This window comes from Camelina sativa, chromosome 16, assembly GCF_000633955.1.
Source record: "Camelina sativa cultivar DH55 chromosome 16, Cs, whole genome shotgun sequence".
NCBI lineage: Eukaryota > Viridiplantae > Streptophyta > Magnoliopsida > Brassicales > Brassicaceae > Camelina > Camelina sativa.
This window is the reverse complement of record NC_025700.1, coordinates 2,928,374-2,943,714: the sequence shown is the minus strand read 5'-3', so window position 1 is coordinate 2,943,714 and position 15,341 is coordinate 2,928,374. Positions and strand designations below refer to the sequence as shown.

The window sequence follows — 15,341 nt, the reverse complement described above, 5'->3', positions numbered from 1 at the left end:
AAAAAAAAAAAAAAAAAACAAATCTAAAAACAAGGAGACCCTTACTTGTAATTTTGCACATTTGGACTCAACCCCACATTTTCTCTATCTCATACCATCTATATTACACACACAGTACATATGGGGGATTTTTCTAGTTTTAAATAGTAACTGTACTATAAAACCTATTATGTTTCCAAAATGTATTGTTTTGCTAAAAAACCCTTTTTTATTATAAACGCAGCAAACAATTTGCGAATTATATTATCAATATAAATATATTTTGTCTTACTTATCGCCGCAAACACAATGACTAAAATCAGGATTGGTGTTTTTGCCTTGTTGTGCACACATAAGTTTACAAGCAGAGAAAGACCGCATCATTGTACAAGCGCAACCCCCATATAGGCAGGCAGGAGGTATTGCACATGACACTGCGTTTTTGCAATCTGAGTCTTTGTGACATCTTTTGCTTTCTGTCGTCGTCATAACTTCAAAATATAAAATAATCCAAAAGAAAACAAACAAAAATTGTAAGTGTTTAATTTTAGATCAATCTTTTCTATTTAAATCGAACAAAAAAAACAAACTGATATGAAAAACCATTAAAAAAAAGTATAGTTTTATATATCCTAAAAAATAACATCAAATTAAAATATAATCAAAAACTGGCTGCTTGGACAATCAACATGAATGTATTTTTTTTTTTTAGTAGTTTGAAAATAGCATTTGTTTGAATCAACATTAGATCTTTTTGTTCTTATGTTTAGAAAAATCCATTCAAGAAACAGGAAATCACCTTACATGTTATATTCATTACAAACATGAACATACATGTGTGTGTTTCTTTGTAAATAGTTAAATACATACTAATATTGTGTATGAGCGAGGAACTTACATAAGGCAGATAGAAGAAACATAACCAAGAAGAAGCTTGTTTTGTTTGAGTTCATCATATCTATATACTTTGCTTATTGTATTCAATTTCTTTGCGAAAATTAGGCAAACGAAGAGGGTTGATATGTATTGGATCTGATATTTGAGTTTATATAGGAAGGGTTATATTGAACACAATAATATAACAGATCTAATTCAATTGAATTAGAGAGATAAGTTAGAGATTTGAGCTGATTCCTTATAGTTGCTGAAAAAAATAAAAAAATAATAAGATACAGATTTTTAAAGAATGTAAAAGATCTACAAATTGTTTCTTTAATTCTAAAGATTTTGATTTAGTGGAATTTTTATTAATTTTTACGAGATTCTGATGATTATATTTTAAAGGGATTTAATGCAACTTTTCTAAAATAATTGTTGATGATCTGGTAAAATTTTATTATTAATTCCATTGGATGTTGTGTGATAATATAAAGTGAATCGCATTGATGAGTGAAAAAACATGTCACCGTATGTTAAAATTTTAAAAAGGTTTTCTATTTGCATTCTAATTCCAAGTGGAAGAAACAAGTCAACAAGTAAACCTTTGATTAACTCAGGCCATGTGCATCGGTGAAGGACAATTTTTGGTCCTTCAAATATTTTATTCTTATTTTTGGTCCTTCAATTTTTGGTATGAGCATTGGTTGTCCATGATTCTCTTTGCTTCTTCAAGTGGATCATTCAACTTTCATTATCTTCGGTACACCTTTAGGAGTAGCTCCTGCGTAAAAATATGAGTTAACCAGAAGAAACAAAGAGTTAACCAATACAAAGTCTATGTGAAAGCAAAGAAAAACAAATGCTCACTTTCACCGCCACCAAGACTGTTGACAGCCTCAACAAAAGCCTCGTGAAGCTCTGGAGTCCAACGCATACGAGCCTTGCCCGTTCCGTTATTGCTATTTGAAGATGTTGTGCTAATAGGTCGTAACTCCACGGATGGCGAAGGTTGCTGCTGAACAATCGGATCTTCATCGGTGATCAAGTGGTCAGCCCAATCATGCCAATCACTTCGTTTTTGAATGTCATCAAACGCAGCACCAATGCCACCATCCTCCACATGACTGCTGTTTTGAATCGCCGCGTGGGTTTCAGGAAAATCAAGAAACTCTCCAGGCAGTGAATCATGATGACACCAAGAACTATCGTTGCTCGATGTATGCAAAGCCGCAGCCGCAGACAAAACAGGGGTTTTGGACCGAACTCGTTGGGGTTGGATGCTTTTGCCGGCAAAACAAGTCGGAGAAATAACACAAACATCTCACACGCAGACACGTGTAACGAAGGACGGAGAAAGAAATGTCCCCTATGAAGGAACGTTCCTTCGATATATGTCGAATTTAGATTTAAATTAAATCATTTAATTGCATCGGACAGCCCATTCATACGCCGATGCAAATGCTCTCAGACAAGTCTCCCCACCATTTTGTCTGCACCTCTTCTAATAGACACAAACGCCTACAATTTAAAGCAAATAGCAGAAATAACGGTAAAAACTAAGCCTTTCTTATCTTTTATATATTTTTGCCTCTAAAATTGAGTACTTTAGTTTTAGAGAAATTCCTTTAAATACCACAAAAAAAAGTTTTTTTTTTCCAAAAATACCACATTTTTTTTTTTTTTTCAAAAATACCACAAATTTTTTTTTCCAAAATTACCACAAACACAAAAATTGATTTTTAAGGATGTCAATTTTTTTTTTAGGTTTGGGTTGACACATTTAGTTTTAGGGTATAGTTTTTAGGGGTAGGGTTTAGTATTTAGAATTTAGGAATTAGTTTTAGTATTAGAACTTTAATTAAATCATGTGGTATTTTTGGAAAAAATTACATTTTAGTGGTATCTTTGAAAAAAAAAACTAAATTGTGGTATTTTTGGAATAAAAACCTATTTTAGTGGTATTTATGACAATTGTCCATAGTTTTTAATGTATTTAATACTCTATTATTTTTGTTTTTAAGATGTTGAATATTTTTAATGTCAAACTCCATTTAATAAATATATTTAATTGAGTTACCCCATTTAATAAATGGATACTCATTTATTAGTGTCAAACTCCATTTAATAAATAGATTTAATTGAGTTACCCCATTTAAATAAATATGGTTTAACTTTTTAATATATTAAATTTTTAGTAAAGATGATAAAAAAACATAATGGGTTGAATGGATACTCATTTATTAGTGTCAAACTCCATTTACAGTAATAAATAGATTTAATTGAGTTACCCCATTTAAATAAATATGGTTAATATTTTACCAATATTACTTATTATCATAGATTACATTTAGTTTATCTTTTTAAAAAATCATGTTTCTTCCTCATGTTCTCTCAACAAGACACGAGATTACGACGAATAGCTTTGCACGCGACACTCTGGACCTTCCGGTAAACTTTGCACCATTAATGATTTGAACCAGTGACTCATGCCGTATGAAAGCAATACTGTTACCATTAAGTACAAGAAATTGTGTTCATTATGACTCGAACCTCATATCTAATGTAGAAATATTAATGAAATCTTGATCAAACCACTCAACCATGCATGGAAAACTTCCACAAATATTTCTTTCTTTATTACCAGCAAGCAATATTCATTTTTTACAACCCATTAAAAATTATATGTGCACTTGATAAGACTTAGATGTAAATGCAGTTTATAAGTATACATTTTTAAAATGTATATCTTATGTTATGGAAATTCGAACACACTCATGTGTAACTCTCAATATTTTTGAATAGTTTTATCTCTTTCATACGTGATATAAAAAATATACTTATGTGTATACTTACATTACATATATATCCAGGCGGTCTATCCGTTGGTCGACTTGACCGATCAGGACGTTGTCCAAGACATATCTTTCTTTTTCTCCAAGTCTTCTTCATCCCTTCTTGCATATTCAGGGTGCTTAAGATTATTTTGCATCCATAAGGCCTGAATCCTAGCTATATGCACTCCATAGACTCTTTAAAGACTACCAAAAGGAAGTCGTAAAGAGATTAAGTAATGGCTTAGAGGATCAAAGCCGTCGGATTACATCAACGGTTAATGCGTTTGATATAACTTGTTCGGAGAGGCATATAATGCCATTAATATGCTATTTTCTTCGTTTGTGGATACTAATGTTCTTCACGGTTTCATCATCCTCCAAATTTTGTCTATCTCCTTGATGGTTCAAAGATGACGACGTAGAAGAAGACATAGTCAATGATAAGTTGGCACCATAATCGCAATTTCTAGATTGAAATTGGCCGTATTGATCGAGAAGCATGTCAGGAGCAATAGCTGGAGGTGGCGTCACGATAATGCTAGCATGGGACGTAGCAGTTGATGGATAGATAAGTTGAGTAGAGTTGATACGAATGTTCTCCGGGAAATTAAGCTTGGCCTTGTGGCCTCTAAACTCAAATGCAGCTTTATCATAAGCTAAGGCGGCCTCTTCTGCAGTGTCAAACGTCCCAAGCCACACACGAGCTGCCTTGTTTGGGTCACGAATCTCGGCCGCCCATTTTCCCCACGGTCTTTGCCTCACACCTCTGTAGTTTCGTTGTCTCAAGTTACTTTGTTCTGTAAGAAAATGATGAAAACTGTAAGTAGTACTTCACACTTTGGTCGGGTTTAACAGTGAATTAAAGATGGTAGACGTGCATGCATGCCTATGATATGGATGTAACATAAGCTATAGGTATACAAGCATTTGTTAAAGTTATTATTAGTTGCACAAAAAAAAAAGATTATTATTAATGTGCGTTTTGAAAATCACATACGATATGATCATTCTACATCTCCTTCTTCTTTTTATTCCCCTCGTCTACAGGTGAGATCTATACATTAGGCCAAACCAACATTTTTTTTTCTCTTAACTGGTAATTAACTACATGTACTAAAGTATCTCCTATCATTTCACGATACAAAATAAGTTCGACCATTTAAAAATTTTGTCCCTTATGTTTCAAGTCTAAATTAACTTTGGCTGCCTAGTTATCTCAACCAAAACATGACCAAAATTGAACCATCAACATTCACAATGATGAATTGTGTTATACTAATACATTGTGGCCATATATTATATTAGATCTCCATTTGATCAAGGGCTGCCATTTAAGGGACTACCAATGTTACAAATTACAAGATTGAATCGTTCCTATGTTTGTGAAAAGAGAATCACCAATGGAAAAGGCAATCACACAAACTATAATCAAGTATATTAGAATAATAGGAAAATGGATCTGATGAGATTACCTTGAAGAGTAAGAGAAGATGATTGATCCATGGATGGTGGGATGGGTTGATCAGTGAGTTCAGAGACAAAAGCAGACACATCAGACTCCGACAAAGTTGAGCAACCACACAACGTTTCTTCTTTCTCTTCTCTATTTCCGGCCATTGATTCTGGTGAAAGAGGTCTCTTCCCACTATGCATTATCCGATGATTATTTTTATTTAATTTTGAAGTCAAAGATTGGTTTGGGTACAAGCCAAAGATACCAGCAAAGATGTTTATTCTCTGCATCTATGTTATATATATAGACGCACACGCATGTATTTGTTGACCAATAATTTATAGCTCGTGAGTTTCTATAACCTAGAGAGGACATTTTGGTCATAATCTCGAAGACAATTCTTCGTAATCATCTCTCTTTGTATTAACAAAAAAAATGTCACACTATTAACTCAACCTAGTGTGCGTGTGTATACCAAAATTCATGAATTGTTGGATTGATGATCCATACAATTTTATTGAGAATTTGATTTACTTACATATATTAGACTTGCATTTCTGATACGACAAATGATATAAGAGTTTGTTCGTGTGCTGTAATGCGTTAAATTAATTTAAAATAATATGTATCTTTTCATTTTTAAATCAACACTATATATAGTGAATTTATGATATATATTGTACCGTAAACGTAATATATGAAACATGAACTGATCTCGTCTTCTCAACGTATGTTCAACGTGTTCGATGACGTTCAGTTATGTATTTAGTATTTACTATTAGACGATACTTATTTAAAGATTAAAATAATTAACTACTGATTATATGGTGGTTTCACATAATAATTTTATTTTATGAAAAATTCTCCCACTAACGTTAACGTGTAAATCATTTACCTAAATGACCATGGTTATCTATTTAGGTAATCAAAGAGTGATCATATATATATATATATATATATCCGTCTAGTGTTTGACTAAAATATATTCCTATTTTGCACAATATATCAGATTATTTTAACAAATAGAGTACTGTATTCGACATAATCAAATTACGAGTTTTTTTTTGTTAAAGGGTTTTCTCAAATTAAGTGTGTTTTTTATTCTTAAAATCTATGCTATATTTCATGACCAAAAAATAAAATCAATGGTTTTTTCTCTAAATCTATTACATAGCATGTTATATTTCCAGTTTGCTAATTATAGTTGAGAGTACTTTTGAAAGAAAGAAAAAAAAAGTATTTTAGGTAAAGTTCATGGTTAAATCGGCATGAATATCTATATATACATTTTTGAAGTATATTTTGGGTTCTATCTTTTTGATTTTGCTTATTTAAAATTTTAGTCCCTACAAAATTGCACTAAAAGCAATAAGTAAAATATGGTAAATTGATAAAATCAATTTTCTATAGAAACTAATTAATGATACTTAAATTCTTTATTAATAGCAAATTTCTTTTCTATATATGTGTCCCAAAATAAAATAAAAAATAGAAAAATCAATCACTAAAATATATACACTGAAAAATAAACAATCAGTTAAATTAAATAATTATATATCAAACAAAACAATAATAGTATTATTTTAAATAAATAAAAAATATTATTCTGATTAACTACACATTATACAAATAATTATAATTCATAATTTTAGTGTTTTATTCTGATAAAATTATAATACTTTAAGAATAATTGTATCACCTCTTAAATAGAAAAATATTAAAAATTAACAATATGTAATTTTATTACTAAATTAAATACCGCAAATTAAAATCAAACATCATTATAAATAAAATTAAATAATTGTTCCATGGTACACCACGGGTTAAATCCTAGTTCAAAATGAAAAGACAAAACATACAGTTTCTATATATTCGCTGCATTTGCTACATACAGATTCCCTATTTCATCATAAAAAAAATGCTGGAACGGAATATGCAATGAATCTCTTATAATATGTGATCTCTCTGTTTGTGGATTCTATAATAAGCAGTTTGGAGCGATTGATGTATATTTTTTATTGGGTAGAATTAGGTAGAATATTGCCATTACATGCATGATGTCAACAATTTATTTTTCAATTTTATAAACTTGTGGTTGAGGAAAAAAAAACATAATACTGTACATAACAAAAAAAAAAAAGAACATAACCTGAAACATATAAAATAACTTGCTAAATTAATAAAACATTTGACCCAATCTGGAATTTGAAGTATGTTAGATAAAATATTGGTTTAAAGACTGAAATGACGTATGTGCTTACATAATAGTAAATGTGGTCAACCTTGAATATTATAGTCAGAGCAAACTTCGCACGAACAAATCAAACTCCGATCTCATACCAATAGCATACGACCATGCCTCGTAGTCTAAATGATTGCCACAAAAGAATTATTATTGGCCAACTTTGACCTAGTATTATATTGATTTTTATAGCTACTATATGATTTTTTCTTTCTTTTTCCGATAAATACTTATACTATGATTGTTTTACTATGGTATTATGCATACGGTACATTATTGCATTATCATTTACTTCATAAGTTAATATGCCATCTATTTCCAACACATTAATTGTTGTAAAATAAATTCCTTATAGTTTCACGATACTGTAGTTCTTTAATATTTAAATAGAGTGATCTGAGGCAGACCGCTTTGATCGGGAACTATTTTGTTTGTTTGAGTAACAACTTGTGCTTGGATTCAATTGGGTTACTTTACGTAGCAAATTATAGTACACAGTACATCTATACAGTTTTTCTTGTAGTCAGTACATATATACAGTTTGTGAGAGTGGCGTTCGTACATAAACATATTATTGAACAGTCTCTATTGGAACGAATTAGACGTCTGTGAGAGACAATTCATGTCACTTATGAATTGTTATAAATAAAACAAATTTATCTTGTCATTAGCTACAAAATTGACTACCAAGTCAATATACATGGCCACGAGAACTGAATGGCGCATACTAGCAACAAGTGGCTACAATAATACGGTTAGAGTCCTAAATACAATAGTCATGACTCATGAGTATTTGTGCGGCTAAACTAAACATTTCGTGGCTAGAGTCGGTGTAGCTGCCGCTTACATATATCTTCGCCCAACCAACAAACCAATGAGGATTCTGAATCGGCAAATTGACAGATTTGTTTGGAATGCAATGTATATATATGCATGCTCATGCTGGTCATCTCTCTTGCAAAGATCTTTTCCTAATTTTTGGTTCACGAACTCCACCTAAATTCTTATAAATTGAAAAAAAAACTCCCTCTTCTTTGTTTTCTGAACTAAGAGCAAACTAACATCAAACAAAAAAAAAAAAAAAACTTGCTGAACACATTACATATTTGCAGGTTTAAAAAGAAAACGAGCTGTATTGGGTTATGTCGTGGCCTCGTGGGCTTAGCTAAGCCCATCTGTATTGAATATCTCTTACCTTCTTGAAATAAATTTGTGATTAAAAACACCGACCCAACCACATAGAGAAGAGAATTGGCACCCACAAAGTATAAGACGCACGAAATGGAAAATTACAGCTTCATAAATCGATGCGGAATCGAAACTAATTAAATTAGTAAAAAAGTACTTTTTACATAAATCAGCGAAACTAAATAAAGAATCCTTTTCCTTTAACTCGTTAACAAATGAATTTCCTTTTCGAATTAAAATATATTATATAAATTGTATTTATCTACATTCCAGTCTCAAATCGAATCGAAAATTATAAACTCTTGACGTACGTCTTGTTACTTCTGGTAGAGAGAATCAAACGTGAATGATGCAAAATTCACAAAAAACACCACAAGACCTTCAATCCTCGGCAATGGAAAACCCTAAAGAGAGTTTGGTCTCCACGACTCTCTGTTTGTCGTCTTGTGCAATGGCTCCTCCCTCTGCTGCATCGAATACTCAATACTTCCACGGCAATTCATCGGAAAACCCTAAAGAGAGTTTGGTCTCCACAACTCTCTGTTTGTCGTCTTGTGAAAGGACTCCGCCTCCCTCTTCTGCATCGAATACTCAATACTTGCTTTACGGCAATTCATCGGAAAACCCTAAAGAGAGTTCGGTCTCCACGACTCTCTGTTTGTCATCTTGTGAAGACCCTAAGAAGAGGAAGATGAACCCTGATGATCGCAAGGTTTATTGCACACCAAGCGACAACAAATTAACCAAACAAGAAAGAAAGATTAAGCGAATGAGGACCCTCACGAATGAAGAAAGGGAAAAAGACGAATGGTACGGTGTTTCAACAGAACTAAAACTCTTCAAAGATCCCTGGATCATCAAGAAGGTACTCACCCCTAGCGATCTTGGCCAGCTTAGCCGTCTTCTTCTTCATACTGCCCCCATTGAGGACCACATCATCAAATATCTCAACGAGGATGACCACAATATGGTACAAGAAGGGTTAGGAATCACGGTCGATGTGTACGACCACGACACTGACTCTTCATACCAGCTGCTTCTAAAGAGATGGACCAAGTTGAATAGTTATGTTTTAAATGGAGGATGGCCTATATATTTTGTCCGTAGAAGAGGTTTGAGAAAAGGAGATGAAATTGGACTATTTTGGGATCGTTTCGCTTCGAGGCTCCACTTTCGTGTGCTTTCTCGTGCACCTACATAAGTTTTTGTAGATCAGAATTGAACCCTAAACTAGTATACGAATATTGGAGCAATGAGTGGAGAAAGAGAGATCGAGAGAGATTTTTCTTTTTTTTTAGGCTTTTCAAGTTTAGCATTTTTTTTTCTTTACGTTTTTCAGCCATCAAAAATATTATTTTAAATTTAGATATATAAAATCAAGATATGCAAGAAATACAATTTTAGTTCAACTTAATTAATCATTTTCAATTAATTTTCATTCTAGAACTGAATATCCAAACGAATCAGAACTTTGTTAAAAGCAATTTCCACCTGTCAACATAATCTATATTAGATTGCCATTAATGCAGCTACATACATTATACTTTTTAGTCAAAGCAATTTTAGAGCAAGGCCAATGGGGGTTGTTATATTGAGGTTGTTATATACTGTTTGCATTTTTTATGAATTAAATTTGTATTGTTTTTTAAATAAGAATTCATGATCCCTTAGAGAATATTTTTCCATCCATTGGTAGGTTCTAAATTTGGGTCTTTTATTTTTTGAAATTTAAAAGTTTTAAATAGAATAGAAGAAGTATAAATGTTTAAACATTTAAGATTTTATAAAAATAGGAAAATGATTGTAATATCTATCTCTTTGCTTCAATCTTTTTTAAGACTATCTTTATCAAATCTTATTAAAAGCCTTTGTTTGTTCCAAACAAGACGAATCAATTTCAAGAAAACATGAAAGAGATGACTTAACAAAAACGAAGCCAACCCAATGAAAAGTAAGACGGAGACAGTTGATTATAAACAAAAACATAACCACAGGCTCCTTTTTCCTATTCACAAAAAAAAATAAGAGTCAATCACATAGTCTTTCAAGCAAATTTAGGCTTAGGTAAGGCTGAGCCTAAGGTGTTGGTGCTGCTGCCGCCACCGCTGTGGTGATGATGGATTGATGCCAGTTTATGAATCCAGAATTTATGACCTTTCTTTAGTTTTGGACAGATCTGGCTCGACAAAAGATTGAGTCTTCCTTCGTTTGTCAGAGACTTCTTAAACTGTTCCAATGTTAGCTCATGGTGATGAAAGAACAAAGTGTTGATTAGAAATTAAAGAAGCTAGGGGGAGATGGTTGTGTTATACCTTCCAGCCTTTGGGGATTGTGAATCCTCCATAGTCAATATCAGCAACTGCTTTTCTAAAGGAACCAAAGATTGGAGGAGATAATCTCATTGTTTCACGAACAACTTGCCAACTATACTTCATCTTTTTCACATCTTCCACTGTAAGATATTCTCCTTCCCCTTTGTTTGCTTTTATCCGAACATGTTCTGAGAGATGAATCAAGAGAGATATTTAGAGTTGACTTTGCGGATAGAAAAAATATGTATACTGAGATTCATTTCATTGTTACCTTGCAGGAGAGTGTCACGGCAAGTTGGGTGCTGAGCTAACATCTTGAAAGTCATGGCCATTGCGTAAGAGGTTGGAACAATCCTTCGGTATCACCAGCCTAATATTCTGGCCAATATCAAACACAAATTCCAAATGGTTTTAGATCAAACTGAACAACAATGCTCTAACTTAGTCATCAAATCAAATCCTAATCTAGGCATAGTTGGTGTAAAAATCAACAACAATCCTATAGCTTTTCAATCTCTGCAAGTAGATGTAGAATCAATTTACCTTGTGCATGACTGCGAAAGCAGCTTGGAAAGGAGTCATCTCCTCATATGGAACAGCTCCAGCTACCATTTCCCATAAAATAAGTCCAAAACTATAAACATAACACTTCCTTCCATGTGGTATCCGTCTTATCACTTCAGGTGCCATCCACCTATAAGTTCCAGTATTATCACCCAAAACATCACAGTACTCCTCCTCGCACGCTATGCCAAAGTCAGCGATCTTCAAGTGAAAGTCTTTTTCGATTAACATGTTCTCTGGTTTGATACATACTCCGTGGTGATACAGTTTCCAGTACTGACTCCCACAAACTGCATCAGGACATCATCAATCAGAAGAAAAGTAACAAACCATCACACCAAAAGGCATCAATCTTATTTCATACAACCAAAATGACATAATATAACATAAAGACAAATCACCTTAACGACGTTCGGATGGCTTAGTTGAGATAAAAGTGTGGCTTCCATGATAAACTGTTTCTCCAAACGAGCTGCCAAGAACCTGTCGTCGCTATTGTCAGGCGCTGTGAAAGAACCTAATCTTACAATTGAACTAAGCAACTTACCCTCTCAATTGGATTGATCCAATCTCTTCTGATTGAATCACCTTTCCCTTTGCAGCGCCTCCAATATAATCTCCACGATGATTCAAATCGCCTCCACCAAGATCTCAGCCATGTCAAATATACACCAAGATCTCAGCCGTGTCAAATCGCCTCCGACCAAACACGAGACTGATTCTATAACCTCCGATTAAAGCAGACATCCTTTGTCGAATCAAGACTTTGATCGCGAGAGAAAGAGAGAAAGGGAGAAAGAGAGAAAGTGAGAGACGAAAAATCATTCTTCTGCGTCTGATTTTTTTTTTACCCTTTTGTATTTTTCAGCTCGACCAACAAAATAAGGACACGTAGCGTCCCTTATAACAGAGTTGACGCTATTAAATAAGGGGTTCCCTTCGATTTTGTCTTTTCTTCAGATTTATTTTTTCCCTAATAAACTCTAACAACCCCATTAATAACCTCTGATGGTGTAGGTCTTAGGAAACATAAGACCATCATTAATAGTTGAACTCATAAACGTTTCTCAAAAACAAAAATTAATAATATTTTAATTAAAATAAGTATAAACCAATAATAAGTCGCCATGTGTAAGAATAGTGTAGTAATCGTTTCTTCCGGCAGCAACTTGAGAAGCGCTTCTCTTTTCTCTCTTCTCTCTTGTCTTTTTAATATTTTTTATTATTTATTTATTAAATTTTTGGTAAAGCAACGATATGAGTAACCACCGTTAATGATGCTCTAATATATGTATACTATTTTTTGAATACTCAACATGGCTATATAATTATAAACATAGTTTGCAATGGCAAAATTCTGTAAAAATAAACTTCACAAACTATTACCATATAAAAACGATGATTGCTTCCTTATAAACGCATCGTTCGCATATTCCTGGGGTAGGTTCGCCTCTCATCCATTGTTTTTTTTGGTTCGTGAGTTCAATCATAATATTTTGTTTTTCATTGAGAAGTTCGAGTTGTATGAATTAGCAAAATTTCATATTCAAATATTTGATAATAAATATGAGTTTCATAAACAGATACAGATCTAGATACTAAATTGATGACTAAAAGTTTAGTATATCTAGATCTGAAAACAACGATTCATATTTGGATACGTCGTAAACAATCTTCAAGAAAGCGTTAGGCGTTAATTAGGCGGTGATCCAACTCCTAACGCCTAACGCCTAGAATGTCTAATCGGAATTTAGGCGATTTACGCGTGTACACTATAAACTATTATATATATAATTATACAAAAAATATGTATAAGAATAATAAAAATATTAAATCAAAAAACAAAAAAATAGACAAAAACATTATTTCAATTCATTTTAGATAACATATTAAACATTTATAATTACGTTTACAGAAATAAACCTTATAAATTTTAAATTTCTGCAATTAAAATTTGAAAATACACTAAAATTATGATATTACAATTTTAGGCGGTTAAAGCGGTCGTCTAGGCGGTGCTATAGTGCCTAGAGCCTAGACGGGACGAAGGCAGACGCCTAGAACGCTTTTTGAACACTGGTCGTAAACATTCGTATCCAGATTTGTAAGAAATAGTTAAAAATGATAATAGAATTAAATAATCTAAATTTTTTACCGTATAATAGTTTCAAATTTTTTTTTTCTCAACATTTTTAACCATAGTATTAGGGGTTATTCTAAAATTACCACACACTTATCAGACTTGGAGTTAATTTAAGATGATTTCTTATTGATCTGAAATATTTTTGTTTAGCATAGATTAGGCTAAATGTATATCAAGACTTATTTTTCTTTGAAAATGTATATTAGGCTTCTCAGATTCCATTATAAATTTTATACATATATATATATACTGTGATTTAAAAAAGAGTTTTGACTACATTACATCATTTGGTCAGGTTTTTCACTTTTCGCCGATCATGGATATGGCTCCCATTTCAGCGGCAAATACTCATGGCAAGAGTTTGGTCACCCTGGATCTGTTTCCGTGCGAGCCACATGATCCCATGGTTGTTTGTGGACCAACAGGCAATAAGCACCCCGAAGAAAAAACAAACCTGGCGTGGATGAGGTTTTATGAATTATGACGGATGAAGAAATAAAAGAGTAGGAGCGGCACAATGTCTCAACAAACCTAACTCTCTACACCGATCCATGGACCATCAAGAAGGAAATGACCAAAACAAGTCTTGGCTATCTCAACCGTCTTTTCCTAAACGGAAGCACTGTACGTAGCGACATTCTGAGATATCTCTCTGTGTCTGATCAAAGGGTACTCGAAGACGGCTTTGGATTATCACTCTAGGTGTATGATGACGACACTGCTTCTATGCACAACCTGGTTCTCAAGAAATGGCACAAGTGTGCAAGCTACGTTCTCCTCAATGGATGGCGTATGGATTTTGTCGTGAGAAGAGCTTTGAAGGAAGGCGATGTGATTGGAATGTATTGGGATCCTTATGGTTTCATGCTTCATTTTTGTGTGCTTTCTCGTGCACCAATAAGAGCTAGCTCAGGTTCCGTAGCAATTGGTTCAACATCATTTGCTCCTCGTCTTGCAGGTCCATAGGAGCTCGCTAGCTATGGAGGCTGTGTCTGCAGAGAGATTCGTATTTTCTTATTGTAATGGTCAAACAAAGTGATGTGATTTTATCTGGTTTTTATATGGTTTATGTTGAATAAAGAATAAATGCTTTTATGTCTAAAATAAGAAATGAAACTATAATAATTTGTTACAGCGTCTTCGCAAAGTCATTGATTGCCACACAACCAAAAAAACTGAATGGTCTCTTGCTTGCTTAGCATATCGTCTTGGTAGATTTACTAATTCTCAAGCACAAAGAGAAGATATAAATGTGAAAAAAGAAAAAAAAAAAAAAAAAAACGAGAATCGAACATACTTTTCTTGAACAAAAACCAGTACTAAATATAAAAAGTTACTGAAGTTTCAACTTTCCCACTTGCTACTAGCTTCCTTCACTATCAAACTAGGAATCATAAAGATAAAACATGACTAACATCATAATTATCCCTAAGGGTAAATCGTCGATCACTGGGAAATTTAAGAACAAATCCAGAGGAGCCTAGCGACTCAATTTATATAGACAGTGTCACTATGTCTTGGGGGTCTATCAGGAACCGTACCATGTTTGAATCTGGATGCTTCATGCCTCGCCAGCTCAGGAGGCACCGAACTGTTGCTCTGAACAAGCATCTGCTTCAGATCATAGAAGACCTCGGTATCATGAAGAGTCAAGAACGAAGTCGCAACACCACTCTTCCCAGCACGCCCTGTACGTCCGATACGATGTGTATACATCTCTATATGTTTAGGCATGTCGTAGTTTATG

At 33.3% G+C, this 15,341-nt stretch overlaps 1 protein-coding gene and 1 pseudogene across 3 annotated transcripts; one reads left to right on the top strand and one right to left on the bottom strand.

The window, feature by feature from the left end:
• Positions 1,366–5,399, bottom strand: LOC104749496 (ethylene-responsive transcription factor ERF112-like). Of its 3 annotated transcripts, XR_761382.1 has the most exons (4): positions 5,165–5,399; positions 3,712–4,489; positions 1,726–2,376; positions 1,366–1,639 (listed from the first exon to the last, which is right to left on the bottom strand). XR_761382.1 is itself a non-coding variant. In XM_010471138.1 (2 exons), the coding sequence occupies exons 1-2, from the start codon at positions 5,343–5,345 to the stop codon at positions 4,020–4,022; spliced, it is 651 nt and encodes a 216-aa protein (XP_010469440.1). In that variant the 5' UTR covers positions 5,346–5,399; the 3' UTR covers positions 3,473–4,019. The 3 variants fall into 3 exon arrangements, 1 of the variants encoding a protein (XP_010469440.1); XR_761384.2 differs by lacking the exons at positions 1,366–1,639; positions 1,726–2,376 and adding an exon at positions 3,276–3,363; XM_010471138.1 differs by lacking the exons at positions 1,366–1,639; positions 1,726–2,376 and having other exon boundaries at positions 3,473–4,489.
• Positions 8,970–14,560, top strand: LOC104753277 (annotated as a pseudogene).

What these genes read in the sequence shown, in the direction of transcription:
- LOC104749496 (XM_010471138.1), bottom strand. Translation starts at nt 5,345, where the DNA reads ATGCATAGTGGGAAGAGACCTCTTTCACCAGAATCAATGGCCGGAAAT. An exon ending in ATCTTCTCTTACTCTTCAAG is followed by an intron (nt 4,490 to 5,164) that starts GTAATCTCATCA and finishes ATTTTCTTACAG; the next exon opens with AACAAAGTAACTTGAGACAA.